At 40.0% G+C, this 20,052-nt stretch overlaps 1 protein-coding gene across 4 annotated transcripts in view; it reads right to left on the reverse strand.

Annotated features, from left to right (window-relative positions):
• OSBPL1A (oxysterol binding protein like 1A) overlaps positions 1-20,052 on the reverse strand; it is a 73,529-nt gene that overhangs the window by 39,902 nt on the left and 13,575 nt on the right. For 2 of the 4 annotated variants that reach the window (XM_057397630.1, XM_057397631.1), the window contains 9 exons: positions 18,168-18,312; positions 17,384-17,451; positions 17,259-17,303; positions 16,314-16,387; positions 16,170-16,233; positions 15,138-15,239; positions 13,607-13,729; positions 12,444-12,525; positions 9,687-9,793 (listed from right to left, as the gene is read on the reverse strand). In XM_057397630.1, the coding sequence (XP_057253613.1) occupies positions 9,687-9,793; positions 12,444-12,525; positions 13,607-13,729; positions 15,138-15,239; positions 16,170-16,233; positions 16,314-16,387; positions 17,259-17,303; positions 17,384-17,451; positions 18,168-18,312 (810 nt within the window). Of the gene's footprint in view, positions 1-6,631; positions 6,781-9,686; positions 9,794-12,443; positions 12,526-13,606; positions 13,730-15,137; positions 15,240-16,169; positions 16,234-16,313; positions 16,388-17,258; positions 17,304-17,383; positions 17,452-18,167; positions 18,313-20,052 lie in introns of those variants that run through there. The other 2 variants (XM_057397634.1, XM_057397633.1) reach the window with 1 other exon arrangement.

A 20,052-nucleotide genomic window follows, 5' to 3' on the forward strand; every position in this document is an offset into this window, starting at 1 on the left:
TCCCCAAACTACTCAGTTGGATCACAGTGAATACATGTACTAATCTTTTCTCTTTTGAAGCACCTGCCATGGTTTCGCTATGTTTTTGTTGGCTCTTACTGGCTTACTAGTGCTGCTACACAACTGGATGCGTTGTTGACTCAGAGTGAAACCAGCTTCCCATTAAAATATTAACACTTCTGAAGCCAGTTGTCTATGCCACAAGCTCCATACTGGGAACCTTGTGTGAGGTTAGAGTTTAGCCCTTAGCCTGAAACGTGGCTTTAGAGCTGGAAGAGATGCAGGTCAGACAAAACTAGATTTCTGCTATCCGTAAAGCACAAATGCAACTGTCTAAGGTTTCAAGCTGTCTAAAAGGCTCAGCCAGCTCATTTTCACCTCAATTTCATTTGTCTGACCTTGCAGCAAAATGTTTCACTGGAACAGTAGACAATCCAATTTGCGTTCATAGCATGGAATGTTTTCACAATTAATGACCTTCTTGGCATTTCCAGAAAGGTATAAGATACTAACATACATGGATTATCACATTATCTAGAGGAGCTATACCATTATCTTGACAATTTGAGATTATTCCCTACCATGATGATAAAATTCGCATGTATGACTATGCCCCATCAGTTCACGTCTCTCAGTTCACTCTCCTATCTCCTGCAGACGCTTTTCTGTTACAACAGATCTGTATAAGGCTTAGAGGCTGATGCTCTGACCATCTAAACTAAATGCTTCCAGACAAGGCAAGAATTGTTTTGTTCTCCCTACCCTTTCTCTCACCATAGTTCTCAACTTGAAAAAGGGACCTGCAATAGTAACAAGATTAGCAGGAAGCTGTATTTCTGTTCAAGGGTCAAACAACGTACCTGAACAAGCTCACATTGTGGAAGCAGTGTAGATTTGGCAGCACAAAAATCTCCAATGAAGATGTAGTTCATAGCTTGCTCCTGTAACTAAGCTGTTCTAAGCTAAAGAATACCCCCATGTTATGATGTATGCTGCACACTTCCTTCAAATTGGCATGTTTTAAAGCTATTTTGTAAAGTCTCCTAGCGTACCTATGGATCCCAGAGTTACTGCACTGATGTCCAAGTTTTAACATTAATAATGTAGCAGCGACAAGTATGAAACAGGGAAAACATCCCTAATCAAAATCACTGACTGAGTTCACAGTTACCTTGCTAGTAGCTTAACATAAAACTACGCAAAGTAAGCGCAGCATGGGTGTCGCTCCTAACTGCGTTCTACAACGATGAGATATTCAGATGAGGGCTATGATGACATCAAAGCTGGGCATTCTCATATACTGGACTCTTCAGGATATTCATAACAACAAATAAGTTTATACGTAAGAGGCTCTCTAACTTACCACTCCACAGCAACATTCAATTCAGCTCTTTACTATAAATGAATCATCATTTCCTTGTGTGTGCCTATCAACTATCCTTATAGGATAGCATAGGCCTGCATTTCCCATTTGTACATAACAAATTTTTAAAGGATATTATTGATGCATTTAAAAGTGGGTGATGTCAAGAACAATACAAAAACTGGAGAAGAAGTTTACTAACATTCCTTGATGACCAGGATTGGCAGGTACCTTCAAGGAAAACTGTAAGAACAGTGATTTATTTTCAATACATGAACACAGCCCTTTTACTAATTCGAGTGATAACCTCAGTAACTCAGCAGTCAGCATTATACTGACACATTCCTTCACTGGACAGCATAACAAGCATAGGTAATACATTTCGGAATATTAATAATAAAACCAAAAAAGCTTTTAAAGTCACTGGCTGTCTGGGGGGGTGAAGACGGAGGCCAACAAGTACACGTTTGGTTCATGAGATTCAAAAAAATCAGACAAGAGGGGAAATTCCACTATGCCTTACCTGTTAGAAAAATGGTTATCAGCTCTAAGGTGTCATTGAATAAAAAAGTGGAAAAAAATGCACTTTGGGTTGAAAGGTAAGACTGTGGCCAGGTAAAGTTTAAGTTTAAAAAAGACAACAACAAAGCAATCAAACAAAGAAGAACCCCACATGGAACTAGAAGTGACTAAAATAAACCAACTAAAAACACTGCAAAGAACACCAGGAAAGTAATTTTACACTCAACCTCACAACTGCGCATGGACAGCCTACCAGGCCGTAAGGCAAGACATTTGAAATCACTGACATTTAAGGAAGCCAATTTAAGCATGCAAAAAATGCCACCACACGGCAAATTTAAGATGATTTGACAACAGTTAATGACATGAAGCCTTAAGTTACTTATGCTACTGAGAGACAATACCTTTAGAACAACATATGGGTAATACAAAGTTAAATATCATATCTCCCTCAAAGAACGTGTTAATATTCAGTACTGGACAGGCTACATTAAATTTGTTTAAAATTAAAATTTGTTTTAAATTTGTATGTGTAGAAATATCTTTTAATTATTATTTCTAAGCAACTAGCTTTTACCAGCTTTAGAGGGAAAAAAAAAGAAATTATAAAACCCCTATGTTTAAAGAAAGAAAGGTCAAGGGAGAAAATACACCTCCAAAGAATTAGCAAATGTGTGTGACTGCAGTTATCCAGTTCAGCATTCTGATGTTTTAAGCAGCTGAGAAATAAAACCAGACCGCCTAGCCAGACTGCCGCTGCAGTCAAGTATCTTACACACACACACGCAAAATTCCAGCAAACAAAGTTAACACATAAGGTGCTATTCAGCCTTAAATCCTGTTTTTTGCGGTTTCATTTTTTTCCTGAAATGTTACCAGTCCTTAGCTGACAACACATTAGGAGCAAGGAAGTTTTAGAACAATGCTGTTCATCCATTCTTCCAAAACACATTGGATACACCTTAAGCCAGAACTCTGACAACCTGATCAGCTTTATACCCCATTATGAAATCAGTGACAACAGAACAGAACTTCTCACTCCAGTTTGTTTTCCAAGCACGATGGAAAGGAAAACAAGCAATATCATAGCAGTAAGCAGCAAAAACACAGAAAGAAAATTTTCATGTTAAATATATCTTTTTTCTTCTCTATCAGCTTAGAGGCAAGAGCATCATTTTCAAATACATTCACAGAAAACTGAATTGCCAATTCATTTTTGAGAAGTTTGCTCTATCAAATACCATCCCTTTAAACCTGCTGCTTGATCATTCCCCACTGCAGCTTCAGCAAAGCCCCTTTTCTCCATGCTTTTGCATTAAAAAACCCCCAAACAAGTCATAGACAAGATCTCAGAAGTAAACCTCAGAATGGGAGCTGCAGAAACAGTGAGAAGTTTCATTTCAAACTAACACATTTTTACACTGTGTTTCCCCAGAGGCCTATGAATGGATTTCAAGTTATGTTTACACAAGGCTGCTTAAAAACTGCCAAGAAAAAAAAAAAATCTACAAGCCAAGCTTTGTAAAAGCATTAATCCACTCTGGAAAGTGCAAGAACATGTTAGCAACGTGCTTTGAGTTGGGTGGTACAGTACCAAGAAGAGAATGCTCTCAGACAAGTTGTGTGAGCAGCTTTCACATAGGCCCGTACAGCTACAAGTCAGGAACAGTTTCTCTGTCACCAGAAATTAGTATGTCACTGCCATATTTTATTCAAAAATATCACAAACTATGAAGAAAAAGGTTAACTTTTGAAGCGCATGTTCTTAAGAAAAAAAAAGGCAATAAACAACTAAAACAAGCAAAAAGTTGGGACTGTGCTGTACTACAAAGACCAGTCACATTCATCATTTAGCCCTACAGTAATAGGCAGGCATCCTTCTGTCAGCCAGGACTGTCTGCCACCCAGAAGCCTTTCCTAAACAGCACTTGACCAAGGATCTTATCAGCTACTTGAAAATTTACACATTCTGTCAACATACATAGTACCCTTTTATAAGAAGAAAAGCAGTAATACTTATTTTTTCCCTGAACAGAGTCCCAGTATTTGTTATTTTAACAAGCTTCCATCTGGGCTGCTGCTTAGCTTCCCTACTCACTGTGGTGACCTATTCAACCTTGGCTGCTCTAGGAAAGTCTCTGAAAATAAGTTATGTTCTTTAACTCCCCTATCTCCTACATAAGTTGGACTCACTAAACTGCTTCCTTTACATAGTACTGATAAGGATGCTGTCTTCACAGTACTGTAGTTAGCCTTCTATCTGCTAGGCTGCAGCACAATGGCAGGAAAAAAAAAATGCTTCCAGAGGTAGAACACTATGCTATCTGCAAATATTCGACTTACCAAGTTCCTCCAATTTGAAGATCTCCTTAGAGCTCTGGCACAGATGAAAGACATATGCATACACAGCACCCAAAAATTAGTACATCAAGAATCATCAAGGCATGATTAGAACTGCCAATGTTCTAACAGGAGGAACAACCTGCCAAAAGACTTTCCTGTCAGTAGCTTTGTTCTCCTGTATGCCATACCTATACGTAACTCCATGACAATTATATCACATGCTCTTCTGCGGAAGGGAAAACACATCAGCCTTTACCCTGGGCACCTGCCTGAGCACAGAGAACCTTCCAATGAACTTCTTGCAGTCAGGATTCAAGCTGCACTAAGCATTTCTAGTACATTTCTACTTATTTATTTGGAGGAGAGAGATAGAAATAGGGTCAAGTCAGTTAGAGACTCAATATAGCCAATAAGGTTTTCCTGATGCAGACACACCTCAAGCCTCTCAACTGTCTGAAAACTACTTTACTTTCTTCCCAAGATTTACAAGCTGAACAGCATTTCAATTATTTGGGGCACTGACTATAGGCCTTGACACACTGAGGTCTTGCCTTGATTTCCATGAGTTTCAGAGAGAACCCCAGGACAGAATGGACAACAGAAATGCTCTGCTCCAGTGCTTGAAAGGAAGAAGCAAAAAACAGGGTTGTCACCTGTTTCATAAACCCAAGGAGGAAAGAGGAAAGAAACACAGGCACTGGTTTCATGACTTAAGGGATTAAGGATTCCACAGCTCTAGGGGGAACAACCCAGTCAACAACCAGCCAATGCACAATCCCCGCCCCAAAAACCTAACTCAAAAAGCATAAAATTAACCTCTTTCTTACCTTCCCTGGTTTTGACTCACTCCTTCTTCACCTCTCCCTCCCCACACCAACAGCTCCCAAGACCTTATAAAGGTCAATGCAGCTGTCTATATTACCAGGTGGCAGAAGAAGACTGCTGATGGACTCCAGGACTTTCCTAGACAGATTTGCTCAGAATGCCCATACCAGTAGTTCTCTCCCTTGACTGCAGACTATCAATGCTCCCCTCACCTCCAGCCCCACAAGGAGACAGATAATAAAAAAAATCCCATTAAGGAGCTACCTGAACACATCTTATAGGGACCTTCTCCATCCACAATCCAGTAGGGTAGTAGGTTTAAGTGGTAACAGCCATGCTCGTACATATCTTCCAGACCACAAACCAGACATGCATTAAAGACAACTTTGTGGATCCCAAAAGGCATGCATGCCAAGAACACACACAGACACATCCGGCCCTCGGACATTCCATTATGTTTCCAAGAAATATGAGATAAACTAAGGCAGTACACTGAACTTGTAGAGATTGCTAGTTGAACCATGTGCGCATTTTTTTTATTTACAGGACATCAGATACAAATACAAGAGAGTGTGTTATGTCGTGGTAAAGCTAACTGACTTCAAGGACAATGACCCCAGCATTCTGACCTGAAAGTCTCTGTAAAAATGGCAAGCTTAATTTGTTATGATGAACTTGACCTAGCTGAGTATACAACTTTTTAAACCAAGCCATGAAGAAACATTTCTAACTCCCTTATCTCATCAGGTAAAGGTTTTCATCAGCTTGTAAACAAATCCACTTTCAAAAAGAAAAAAGAAAATCCAAGAAAAACAAACAAAACAAAAAAAAACACAAAAACCACCCACCCACCACCAGAAACCTAGAAAGAATGACAACACTTACAACCAAAGGAAGAACATCAAAGCCACGGCCTATAAATGAAGTCATCTTATAGCTACTATTTGTTTTCAACTCATACAAGCTCTTAATTTACTGTTCAATATAACCTTTGATGGTAAAATCATGACTTAGGAGAGCCAAGGCACCCTTCAGCCCACTTTACCTAGCACTGGCTAATGAAGATGCAAACTTGACAATACAGCTAATCTCTCTGAAGAGTACCTTTCCTACCAGTTCCACACAGCTTCAGTGCATGCAGCTCAAGTACTGGAGATAAATTTTAAACTCACCCAGAAAATGCAGCAGATAAGATTCTTTGCACACCGGTGTAAGTTAAACTTCTACAACTATATAAAAATACCTTCAGATACAAAACCACTAGAATCAAACTGTTTTCAGAATGCAGGTCCTGGTATCTGCCTGAAACCGTACGAGAGAAGTCCTGCTTCGAAACAATACTTACTAACCTTGTATCAAAGTCACTGCAGAAAACGGTTCAAGTCGCACTACTTCCAACACGAACGCCTCAATACGCACTCGGATTAGAGCAATCAAATTACCTTCCTTTTCCCCTCGCGTGTTTCAGTCGTTCCACACGAATTTTCCGTACCGACAAGAACCCTGGACACCGACGGGTTCATCCCAATGTCAGGAAAGAAAAAAACCCAACCCCAGCGCTCCGCGCACAGTACGTACCGCGGCGCCGATGCCAGGCGGCCAAGCAGCCGCTCCCAGACCCGGCCGCGGGTTGCAGCACCGGCGGCAGCAGCAGCACCTGCCGGGTCGGCCCCTTCACCTTGCACCACGCCGCGGACTCGGGCGGACGCCCCGGTGCGGCGCGGCGCAGGGCGGAGGAGTCGTGCGCGCCCCGCGAGAGCCCGCGCGCTGCTCCGCGTCCCGGCGGCGCGCACCGTCAGGGGCGGCGGGAAGAACAACCGCAACCGGCGGCGAACCGAGTCCGCTCCCAGCCCGGGTAAACACGGCCTGACAGGCCGTGTCGCGTCCCGCCCCGCCCCAGCCGCCGGGGCAGGGGCTCCCGCCCTGTGCTCACCCCCCGCCGGTACGCGGTCCCTGAGCCCGCCGGGGCCGCCCCGCACGGGGCCCCGCCACAGCCGCAATAAGTTATTTTTGGACGCTCCCCCGCTCCCCTCTATGGCGGCACGGCAGCTCACGCCGTGCGGAGCAGTGAGGGCACGCCTTCTCCCGGAGCCGGCACCGCAGCGGGCCGAGCCGGCCCCGCCGGAGACAGCGAGGAACCGGCCCTGCTCCGCCACCACCGACGCAGGGCACGGCCCGCCCCGCACGGCGACACCGGGGAAAAGAAGCGGCGGACAGCCGCTCACGCACATTTGTAACGCGAGTGGAGGACAGCTGAACCTTTATATCGTTTGGGTTTTTTTTATCTCAGTGCTAGATTAGCGGTTGCATGTGCTGATTGCTGCACAGTTATGGTACGGCTTACACAGCGCAGAGATGAGTAATACCAAAACCGAACTTTTCTCTAAAAGGTAAAGAGTGCATGCTCTGTAGTTCTCCTTACTTAAGTTTGCAGCCTTTCCACATTAGTCAAGCTGTAGCTGCTGGTATGCTGACCGTTTAAGTTGAGACAAGAATGCGCCTTAAAGAGGCAAGGTATACAAGTACCAAGCTTGAGAATGCAGTTCTAGAGAGAAACTGATTTTCAACAATACAGTTCAAAGGTATTGTGGAGCAATTAATTCCTCTCTAGGCAGCAGAAGGCCTCTCTGGGATTCCCCACAAGACAAGCCACAAGTCAAACAGTCCAGCTGACAACAAGAGAAGCTCAGAGACAAGAAGACATACAGGAAAGCAGCTTTTAACAGCTGTTGTAGTGTTATCCTGCCTGAAGGTAGATTCTCCAGTGGTGGCCACACTCAAGATTTGGCTGGACATGGTGCTAGGCAATTTAGTCTAGGTCATGGTTTGTTAAGAAAATTCAGACCAAATGAGCCCTGAGGTCCCTTCCAACCTGGTATACCATGATTCTATGAATGTGGTTTGGCAGTTTTAAGTTCACAGCAGCCAGTTTTTCCCTGGGCTGGGCATTCATGGCAATTGTTCCCAAACATGTACATCACATAAGCCTACATTATTGCCACCATGATCAGGACAGAAACACTAAAAAAAAAAAGACCTTTTTCTTAGAGTATTTTAGACAAGTATTTTATGTTAGAGCTTGACATATTAGAGTTATGTTTTACCATTCAATATACTTGGAAGGAATATTAAAGCATTTAATCAGGATCCTATCACATGCTAATGCAGAACCCAATATGATGCTTCTGTAACACCAACAAAATTACAGTCTAGAAATCAACACTGAATGGCAAAGAAGAGGGCAACATCTTACAGAAGAAAAGTAAACCAAGTGTGGTGGGTTTAAAGACATCAACACTCAAGGAACATAACTTTTTGTAAAGGTTCAAGTCTCAGGAAGAGATTGCCAAATTTCCTTATAAGCTTATGGCATCTTTAAAAGCCTGCATTATATTCTGGAATTGCAGCAGTTGGAGGTTTAAAAATACCAAGGCACAAAACTCTCCAGGATCACATCTTCCTGGCATAACCAACTGATTTCAGTAGCTATGGTGGAAATTCAAGTTCACACATCAGCCTATCCCTCTGCCCAAATCTATGTGCTTCCACATTAAAATAAGGCCTCTGTAACACCTACTGAGATTATCCGAGTTCAAGCAAGGTGAAATACAATTTCACCATATGTTTTGTAATACTCCACTCTGGAAAGCTATTTTAGTCTGGCTTGAAGCAAGATGCCAACACAATTAAGGAATACTAACTAGCACTATACACCCACTGGTGTAACAATTTCCCCCACATCCACAAATGGCACTGGAAACTTTAATATTAGATTTTCTTAAAGTAAAAACTCAATGTAAAAAAGCAGTGCTTGTTCCACCCTCCTAGAGCTTGACTCAAGTGAGTCTAGGAGACTCGTGACTGGAGACAAAAAGGCTTGGAAAGGAATGGGGGGGGGATCTTAAAGCAAACCTAGACAATGAAGCCAGTGTTTAGAGCTCACTTAAATAACTGGAAGACTAATGGGCACCAACACAAACCTCATTTTGAAACACAGCCTACTGATGACAGCAAGAAGCTAACTGAGGGATTACTGTTACCATAACACAGGAAGGCAAGTTCGTTCCATGGTACTATGGTATCTTCGAGAAGGAAGAAAAATACCAGACCTCCTACTCCAGGAATTAATGAGTTTGACATATATTCCCCAATTGAAGCATCTGCATTATGTTTAACACCATGAAAGATACTTGTCACTGGGAAAGCCAGAAGTTCAATACATAGCATTCGCACACCCACTAAGCACATGGTCTGAAAAATAAATTCAGAATATTGTTCAACACTTCAGTTACCCAGTTAAGGAAAAAAAAAAAGATGATTTTCTCAATATTTTAACCTTCAGATAAGCACCCACTTTATTGAATTTAAGCATTCAGTTTGAACATTGCAAGAAGTAGTTTGTAGGAAAAGTCTGTGCCTCTTCCAAACACCTATACCAAGATATACTTTTTTAGAGGAACTTTGCTACTCTAGAAGCATGAGTTTTCATCACATTTAGTATGTGAAAGGACAGCTTACCAACAATATGAAGTTCTACGGGTCTGTGAATTTACTTGTGTAAGAGGTAAGTAGGGAACTAGCAAATACACTAAGTTATTCAACCCTTTATAAACCCACACAGCACACTACATACCCCTTCTTGCTTTGTAAATAGGTTGAGACAGTCAGCCAGGGCCTCACATGTTCTCTGGGATACTTCAGAGACTACATCAACTTTTTGCAGGATGGGAGAAGATATTCCTGAAACACCAAAGATCAGTAGTGTTAGGGGGGCATTGTAAACACCAGGACTCTGAATTATTTTTAAGTAATACAGACATAGCATTCATATTCTACAGGAAGGCTGGTGCACTGCAAGATCTGTGTGAGGAAAGGGCAACCGTTCAGTAGCACTGAGGGAACGTATGTTCTTTCTTTTGCATCCTTCCTCCAGTAGTGGCATAAATGGCATATTAATGGATTGAGTTTCTCTTTCAGCATGACTTAGAAAGCACAGGGAGTAAGCTATGTCAGCAAGATACTGAAAAAGTGACTAGCAGCAATCTCCTTTTAACCACTTTCTAGATTTTAAAGGCTGAGTTGCCAGGTGAAAATTTAAATATGAAGGATATGGCACTGGTTTTAGATAAGTTAAAGTGAGAAATGTAGAGAAAAAGCTTACCACAGTGCAGATGGAGATTTAGGTTTGAAAAAAATAGATGGGGATTTACAAAGACACTGATCAATAAATGAAGGAGAAGGTGATCTTTTTTTTTTCAAGGACTCATCTTCCGGATAAGTAATACAGGGCAATGCTACCTTACATCCCAACTTCCATGACCATTTAATAGAAGGGGCTACATGTCTAGAACCAGTAGGAAATCATGATAACCCAAACAGCTAGTAAAAATTTGAGTTCATCTTTGAAGTTCTGTGATGTGCACCAATTCCTCAGAAGTCAAGCAAGCCATTCTCTCAGAAAGCATACTTATTGCTATTAAAATTGGTGTTCATTTAGTGGCTACAGACTCCAGGATCAGTTGACACCATTTAGTAACTCAGCTGCTTCAAGCTCATGTCACAACAAGAAAGATTAAAAGAGGTCTGACAGTGATAGTTCTTGAATTTTGTAACTTGTACTGCTTGTGCATGAAAAGATACAGTACATATCAACAGATTGTTGTCTTTGATACTAAAGTTCACTACTACACTGGAATTAGGAGTCTCTATTTAGAGCAGCTATCAAAAACATCTAGCAAGGGATGGCACGCTGAGTGCAGAAGCAGGATAAATCTATTTGTAATATATAAGATGCACGTATCTCAAAGATACATTAGAATAGCACATTGAGACATTTAGGGAGAGAAGTTTAAGCATCACATGCCATGATAACTACTTTTATATTACTCAAAAGCTTTTAGAAGTTCCACATAGAAAGACTTTTAACTCAAATTTGCACTCTTCTGGAGCCAGAGGACTCAAATACTTCAAAGATACCACATCAGCCCAGTGTGAGAACTGGGAGAACTGTAAGAGTTTTTCCTGTTGAGACTTCGAGGTTACACATGAGCCTGGAAACAGTTCACTGTCTCAAACATTCACTGGGAGGAAAATAGGAACTTACTACTGCTATCAGCCAAAACTAGCAGTTTCTAGGAAAGAAAGATTACCTGTGTTTGCTTTGCTATAGGTTTTGGTTATTCAAGTTCTTTACTAGTAAAGAAAAAAAATCAAATGCCCTTACTGGTTCTTCAGGTCAGCAGTACTGGCTTGGAGAAACTGCCCTCACATCTACCAAAGGAAACTTACCCCCTCATGCTAATTTTCAAACTGTTTTTTTGTGAAGAATTCAGTTTTACTGTATTATTAAGGCTTCCCAATAAAATATCTATTACGAAATCTTTTCTTTGTGAAATAAAGATTCAGTTAGTGCAAGATGGGTCAATGTCACACAGTAACTTATCCCAGTAACGTATGGGGAAAAGAAAAAAAGCTGTATTTTAGACTCCTTTTGAGAAAGCACAGGGATGCAGAAGGAAGAACCTTTCTCCTCCCAAAACTGTTATTCTAGTACAGACTACAGATTATTTGTATAAATAAACAACTTATTCTGTAGTTTAAGCTTCATAAATTTAAGTCACAATATGTAACTAAGACTCGGGCTGAAAGGAACAGCTGTTAGATGTTCTTACAGAACACCTTTGTGTGCTTAGTATGCAAGCAACTTCTGTACACGCTTAAGGCATTAACTGAAATATTCTAATCTCAGGAGTTTGATTCCTGTACTTTTATTTTTGGTGTGGAAATCCAGGTACATGTTAATTTAAGAGTTATTTAAAATGAAGCCAAACAAGTTCAAATCTGGCATGAAACTCATGGCAGAAGTCTGTGGAGTATAACCCATCACACAATGCCTGCAGTTCCCTGAAACATGCTGCTCTGTATCATCCCTTTACCATATCTCAGATTCCATCGTGTTTCTACTCACTAAAAGACAAGTTGATTTTTGAGGGGAAAGCTAGACTAAGACAGCTAGCAAGTTGTGTCTCTCCCAGGAGACTTCTGCTCTGCAGTAAGCTACCAACCACAGATGTTTTAAAACCTTGAAAGTGAACCCCTGTGTTATATTCCTATGATACTACTCAGTAAGCACTGTATCTAAAGGCACTTTCACTACATTTACAGCCACTAATAAAATTTCTTTCAAACTACTTCTTAGCTGCTTCTCTGAAATCTTAGTTCTTAGCAATTACTATAATGTTACTTTATTAGAATCTTTTTTAATGAGGAAAACAGTGTATATTTTCAAGCTCACAAAAATTTAATTTCAGTGACATTAAAGCATGTGCTGCTTAAAAAGAGAAAATTAGTTGCCTGGTAACAAAATGAATTTTACAAGAGTAAGTTTTACCTTTTGTAGCATCCAAAGATTTAACCATTGCAAGAAAGTCTGAAATCTCTTTACTGAGTCTTTGCTGGCAAGCTTGTGCTTTCTGAAAGACAGCAAGGAGAGCTAGTTCAGAAGTGCCTTGTTCTAAGAACTCTTAACTATACTGAAATTTTTAACTTTGGAGAGCATTAGATCTTAACAAAGACTGCCGGTGACAGCTATACTAAAGCTGAAAGAAATTACTTTAAGTACCTTCAAGTACAAAACAGAAGTTTGCTGCACATTATATTGCTGACTGGTTTCTCTTTAAACTAGCATAGCAAACCAAACCCCAAAGCTATGTTGTATGTACCTCTTTTGCATTTCCACCTCTTTCTTAAGAGGTCTGAAAACTCAGGAAGAGCCTTTGCTTATTCTTTGACAAACCTGAAGCCGAAATAAACAAATGCATAGATTGACTGATGTATGGTAAGTACAGCAACTTGCAAGCATCCAGCCCAAGATCATATTCCAAGCCAGTGTTTGAACTGGGAGATGGTTATCTATAAGATAATACTGTCTTCTTCTGTAGGCTGCTGAGAACTGCTACCACCAGTTATCTTCTGTATTCTGCCAAAGGCTACTTTGAGTTCTTGTACCACAAGGTATAGCACAAACCATGTGGAGTTCAGCCACATAAAGATTTTTGCATTAGTGTCAACTTTCCCTTAAAGGTTTCAGAAGTTTACGTATGGCAAAAAGCACTAATCACAGACTGAATACTAGAATTATCAAGGAAGACTCACTTTCATTGCAGGTCTGAACAGTCAGTGTTACAACACATCTAATGTGACCTGAGATGTTAAAAGAGTCATTTCTAAGCCATTTCACTGTCAGTTTTATAGAGGTGGAGCTCATTAAAGGTTAGCTTTGTTATCCTCCAGTCTCTGTGTCACCCAGTACACAAGGCTCCCTCTCCTGGCTGAAGAGTCAAGCAACTTTCTACCTTGCAGTAGGGCTAGTAAAACTGAAAATCACATCCCTGTAGCTATGATAAGCATGTAATTTTCCACATACAGTCTGAAGTAGGCAGTGCAAATACAAGTGACATTTATGCATCCATGCGAATAAAAAGTACACTAAAGTATTTCAAAACAGGACTAATCTGCAGCCACCTAGATGCATGAGCCAAATTCAGTACATACTTTCAGAGTATCCTGTAGGTATGTAACAGGTACTGCATCATCTTCATCATCACTACTCAACTGTTCCTGTGTGCAGTAGTGTGTGCTATATGCAGAGTGGTCTTCTATTGCTTCCAGCCAACTCTGAGTAGAAAACCAAAAAAACAAACCATAGAATTCATACAAATGCCCATACATGCATAGGTACAAAAGAACAAATGAAAGTTGTCTGTTGATGTGACATTCATTAGTAAATTGAGACACCTTAATAAGCAGAAAATAGATTGTTTAAAATTCACTACAGACTATCTTTAGTATGTTAAGAGTGCTACAGACTTACTTGATTAAAGTTCAAACACAAATGTAATCCACCCCTCAGTCTATCCACGGTCACAAAAAAGTCACATCAATTAAGCCTTTAGGGAATGTATTTTGCATCTTTGGGTTTCTGTTCAGACAGCAAGGTCCCTGTGACAAAGTCTGCTGCCTTATGCATGACAAAACTCTGTGCAGAAAGCCTCAAGCACTATAAAAAGTGAGGCAGATTCTTTTCCTGTTCATCAGATCACAGAATGGCCAAGGTTGGCAGGGACCTCTGGAGGTCATCTGGTCTAACACCCCAGCTCAAGCAGGACCATATCCCAGCGGCTTCTGAATTTCTCCAAGGATTGAGGTTCCACAAGCTTTCTGATCAACCTCTGCCAGTGCTCAATCACCCTTATGTTTCTTCTTACATTCAGAAGGAACCTTCTGTATTTGTGTGTGCCCATTGCCTCTGCATGGGCAATGGGCACACACTGAAGACAGCCTGGCTCCACCCCTCTTTGCACCTTCCCTTCAAGTATTTACATACACTGACAAGATTCCCTAACCCTTCTCTTCTCTAGGCAGTCCCATCTCTCTCAGCCTTTCTCAGTATAGGAGATCCTCTGGCTCCTTTAATCACCTTAGCAGCCTTTTGTTGGGCTCTCTTCAGTATGTTCATGTCTGTCCCAGTGGGGAGCCCAGAAGTGGACACAATACTCCAGCTGCCTGCACCCTTACTTCATCTCCAGTTAATACACCTACAGAAGTACATTAAGTAACTACAGTACAAGTAGCCCTTAAAAAAAAAGAAAAAGTTACTCTCTTGCTTCAGACCCACCTTTGAGGAAAATACAAGTTACTAGGCCATCTCGGAGAATGGCTAATAGTAGAATGTACCATTAAGCATTCTTTTGTTTGGGATAATGAACCATGAAAGTTCAACAGAAGCTGCAATAGGAATTTACCACATGGAGAAGTTAAAAAGAGGAAGTTAGACTACGAGCATAATACAGGCACAGAGCTGGACAACAAGGTGACACTAATTTTAAAGAGAATGACAGTCTGTCCATTTTTGCTATTTAGTCTATAGTCAGGCTACAAGATTCAGTTATCTGCACTTATGTTACCAAGTCCTGATGATCAAGATAACTGAACCTGCTACTAATGCATCTACAGTGAGTAGTATGCAAATTATTAATTACAGAAGTTATTACATTTTAAGCCTTTGATAAAGGGTCATTCTTACCTCTCTGGTTTGAGATGGAAGGCTATTTTTAGGAATCTTGAAACGATGAACAGTGTCATCAAAACACCTAACAGAAAAGAAGTAACTATCTGTAGATTTTACCTAAAGCAATGAGAAGAAAACAAAATTAGTATAATGTATCAGTAAGAAAAGAAAAACTTAAAACTAAGCAAGGTAGAAAAATCCTCTTGACTCAGAACTAGTTTTGCCTCAGTTTTGATGCAAAACAACTATAGATAACAAAAAACCTTGGACAGAATAGTTTTACAAAATACACTGTCTTGTACTTCCCATTATGAATGATAATACAGAGGGGGTTTATGTCAAAATAGTATATATTCACATCACTTGATGCAGACAAAAATCTCAGCAATGACATAAGATCACCAATATTAAGGAATCTGCAGATACAGAAAAGCAGGAGTCACTTTCCATATAGTAAGAGCCTAACTATAGTTTAGCAGAACCTTTGGTGCCAATCTGTAGAGATAGAACAAATTAGTTACAGAAGAAAAAGCACTGAAATTATCTTAAATGCATTTTCCTTAAGCATTTCATCTTTCTGACACATGATCTGTTTTTCCTCTGTTCACCCCTTCCAAAAGGGATTCACACAGGCATAACAGAATTTAAGGAAGTTTTCCAAAAGTCACCTTCAGAACTGATCAGTTCTTTAACTGAGATCAGCTGAAGTTACACAATTGGTCACAAGTCATCATTGCCAGCTACAGGAGGAACTAGAGCTTTGCTATTCTTCATCACATGCTCTAAACAGTTGTTTTGCACAACTGAAGAAGCACCCTGTTAGGAAGCCTTATGTCTGTTTGAATCTTCAAGACTTTGGAAAGACGCATAGGATATTTAAGATTTATGGACAATTTCCATGTACGAATAATTTGCCTCACAAGAACCATTGCTTCTTGAAAAAGCATGCTTACCAACCTGCCTCAAGTTTCACTGTCTATGTGTCTGGATCACCATCACATAAACACCTCCCCTCCAACAGTAGTTACAAGTAATTTCACTTCCTACCGTGCAGACAGCTTGTGTTAGATGCTTGCATCCCTGGCGATGATCATTATTCACTGCATCAGCTCTTTGAAAGAAAAAGAGATTAGTAAAGTGAAGATGGGAATTACTTAAGTTGCTTTTCAGAAATTGAAACACAGAACTTACTGTCTCCGATACCAGGAAAGCACTCCATGTTCTAGAACAATCCAATAGAGTTTCCAACCAAAAAATCGTGAGCTCTAAAAAAAATAATTAAGAAAATAAACAAAAAAAACCCTCACATAACAAAAAAGACAAGGTAAGGCTAACAGAGGAAGGGTTTTTATTCCTAGTTAAGTTTGATAGCTTGAAGGCTATTACACAAAACTGGCAGTCATTAGGAAGACATTTTGTGTTTCACATATCTTGGTGATCACAGCACCGAGAACATACTTTCTTTTTTGGAAACACCTAAAGACAAAAGTTTTGTTGAGGCTGCTATTCAGTACAAACTGAAGTATTAAAATACTGCATTTTTTAATATAGGGATTGACAATCACCAGGCAATTCTACTCTATAAAACACTCTGAGATACCCACTACAATATTTTAGCTTTCACAATCTTCAGTACATAGTTCTGGTTTTAAATCAGTTCCTTTTATTACAATTGTGAGTGAATAGCAAAATTTACACTGAAGCAAACTTCAAAGATTTCATTAAGGAATATAAAACCTAAGCATTCATCTAATACCGAGACTTTTTTTAACAAGGGAAAAAATATTCACTTAGGTATCAGAGCAAAACAAGCTTTAAACAACCATTTGACTGACATCCAGTTTCTTGAAGATTGTTGAACTTGTAGCAATATCAGTCATACATTGTCAAAGCCATCCATTCAGGAAAGAAATAAAGAAAAAAAGACAGTTTTTCGGAACTAAGGTTAAGATTAAAGTGTGACGAATCTAGTAACTGCTCCACTCAGCCAACCCATCTATAATTTATCCACTATACTAAAATAATTTAACAAATGTATTATTGAAAAGCTCCCTCATACAGTAATTCTCACTAAGTATAGAAAAGGACATACTTTGTGGTCTTGTAAGCTATTTTAGAAAAGCAAGCAAGATATACCTTCCATAGGAGACCTTCATATCGTCTCAAGGGTTTGTTGATGACCTGCATAGAAATTAAAGCTCATGTAGGAATAGCTTCAACTAGACAGCCTTAGCATTTTAAATGGATACAAAAGTTCCTACCTTTCCAGTTTTACCTCCCAGTATCAGTTTCATTTCTGCACCTTGGGCTAGATCAAGGGGCGTCTGATCTGTTTAGTAACCAAGACGAAGCATGAGAATTTGATGCAAACGAACCTAGATGTACTTAAAAATATTCTGACACTCTGTTTATTAATCAAAGTTTAGTCCCACAAGCTTCTGTTTACTTGGAATTGGGGAACATAAGCTCCTCAGGGCAGAAGGCTAAAAAGGCTCTAAGCTTGAGTGCACTGAACCATCCTTCACAGTTCTACTTGCCACAGAGAGGCCTTTGCTCTTACTTGTTTTTAGCTCTTTAGCTATAAAACCAGATCAAAATAGAGGCATCTTTAATCAGGTAACAAGTACACAGTTCACACAACATCTGCATAGTTTTCCTGGATTTGCTTTTATTAGAAGCTGGCTTCTTAAGAGTCACTTTGTCTGGGCTACATCTCCAATCTTACCACGCCTTTTCTGTTACCTGTATTCACCATTTAGCATCAAGAAAACAAAAGTCAGGCACATTTCATAATTAAGACAGACAGCAGGTAAACTTTTCAGAAATGAGTAAGTTTGAAAAATAAAAGCATACGTAAGTATTTTGCTACAGTTCTTCAGTCTCCTGCAATTTAGTCAGTGCTGGGCTTCCTTTATTAGTGATACAAAGCTTGTAAAGCACCACAAGATTTTCCCTGAACACTGAGCAGTAAGTAACATAACTTTATAGAAGCTGTTGAATTTTTGTGCCCTCTAAATACCTTGTGTACTTGCATTTGCTACTCACCATTTTTGTTTCTTATTTTAGGATCTGCTCCATTTTTTAGAAGTTTCAATGCACAGTGCTTATGGGCACGGTACGCTGCACAATGCAATGGTGTGTTCCCCATCTGATCTGTACAGTTGATGTAAGGTGGTTTGGGCCTGTTCAGCTGGAAAAAACGAAGTTGTACTTAGTTATCAGTTTTGATCCCTTGCCAAATGCCATGTGTATTCTTTTCAAAGTTAGCTGCTCCTAACTAGGATGCTTCAGTGTAGATCTGTCAACAAAGAGGGCATGTAGCAAGTGCTGTGAGAAGGGCAAAAGCTACAACAATCAAGATGTTCAGCTAGAGTAACAAACTTCAGGGTTTTTGCTTTTGTACCCCTTTCACCTCTACTGCCCAACATGGAAACATTTATCCTGCACAATTGCACAGCTCCAGATAGTTGCACAGCACTGCAGTTCAGCCACTTACATTGCTAGACCAGCCCTGTTAGATTCTACTATCAAAATCTACTGTTCCCTGTAGAAGACTCCCAGGCAGTCTGAAAATTAGCACAGGCTAGTGCTAAACTCAGAACAAGTTTGCGCAGCCACCCTGTTTCAGAGAGTAAAAACTTTGTATAGAAGGGTAGCAGGCACGACACTCTCAGTGACTGAGCTATCCTAGGCCATTTAGAGGCTCTCAGTATAGGCAGTCTGTTACACAATTACAGTTTAGCTGTGTTCTGAAGTGTTAACTACTGTGTGAACTTTATATAGCTGCTCTAATGTTATAGAGGGAAAAAAAAAGAAAAACACCGAGTTTTCCTTGGACACAACATATTTTGAGAAACTGATGCCATCTAAGAGAATGGTCATTAAGCATAACAATACTAACCATCCTAAAAATACCACTGCACTTCTTGAAATACATCAGTATTGGATGCAAACATCAGGGCTGGGCTAGATGATCTTTAAAGCTCTTTTCCTACCAAAACCATTCTACACAATAATCAGCCATTATAGTTTAAGCAGTCTTAGGAGAGTAGAGTCACAAATGCATGGCAACAGTTTTAGAGAAACTCAGTTTAAGCCTTCTGCACTGGCCAAATGCTGTCTTAGAGAAATTGCTCCACAATAACAGGATTCCAGAGCAGCAATTAATTAATAGTCAACTAATTGAAATAAAAAGCTCTCCAGTAATTTCAGTAAGTGTATGGTACATTTTGAGAACTCACAGGAAAAACATACTGGTTTTTCCTCAAGTAGACTAAAAAGCCTGGGTTAAGATTCAGCTACTGAAGGTCTAGCTTTTAGTAGCAAAACATACTGTGATGTAGTGAGAATCTTGACAAAGAGCAGCACAAAGCCACCACTACCATTTGACTTCTACAGAAGGAGAGGTTATGAAGCGTGTGCAGGAAAGGCAGAAAAATAAGTGAAGTCCAATTAGAAGGTTTAGATAAACTGCCCCATTAAACTACCTCTTCCAGAAAATTGTGTTACAAGACACAGTATGGTCTTTTCTGGTAAAAATAATCAAGAAACATGAAAGCTAGTAATAAAATACTATCTTTCATGGAAGTGCACTCTGATGTAAAAGCAGGGCAGTAGAGAATAAGTTCTGGTGTGTTAGGTCTCACATTAAAAGTAGATGTAAGCAGCTATTCATGAGCATAATAGCTAAGAAAAAAGATTAAATAATACAGTAGGAGCAGAAAGGCCTGAAAAATCAGTAGGCAAAGTATGAGGAATTCTCAAGATACAGAGCAGCTCAGAAGAGCTACACAAATCCTCCACAGACGTACTAACCTAAGGGTAGGAAAGTCAAGGAGGTTTACACCATAGAACTACAAGTAGAGAAAGTTCTTTGGACTTCCTCAAGAGTCATCATGAGTTTTAAAATTGTAAGTCAATGGGCAGAGGT

This window comes from Pezoporus wallicus, unplaced genomic scaffold (assembly GCF_028554395.1).
Source record: "Pezoporus wallicus isolate ANWC-B61680 ecotype Strahan unplaced genomic scaffold, APGP_CSIRO_Pwel_v1 contig_227, whole genome shotgun sequence".
Classification (NCBI taxonomy): domain Eukaryota; kingdom Metazoa; phylum Chordata; class Aves; order Psittaciformes; family Psittacidae; genus Pezoporus; species Pezoporus wallicus.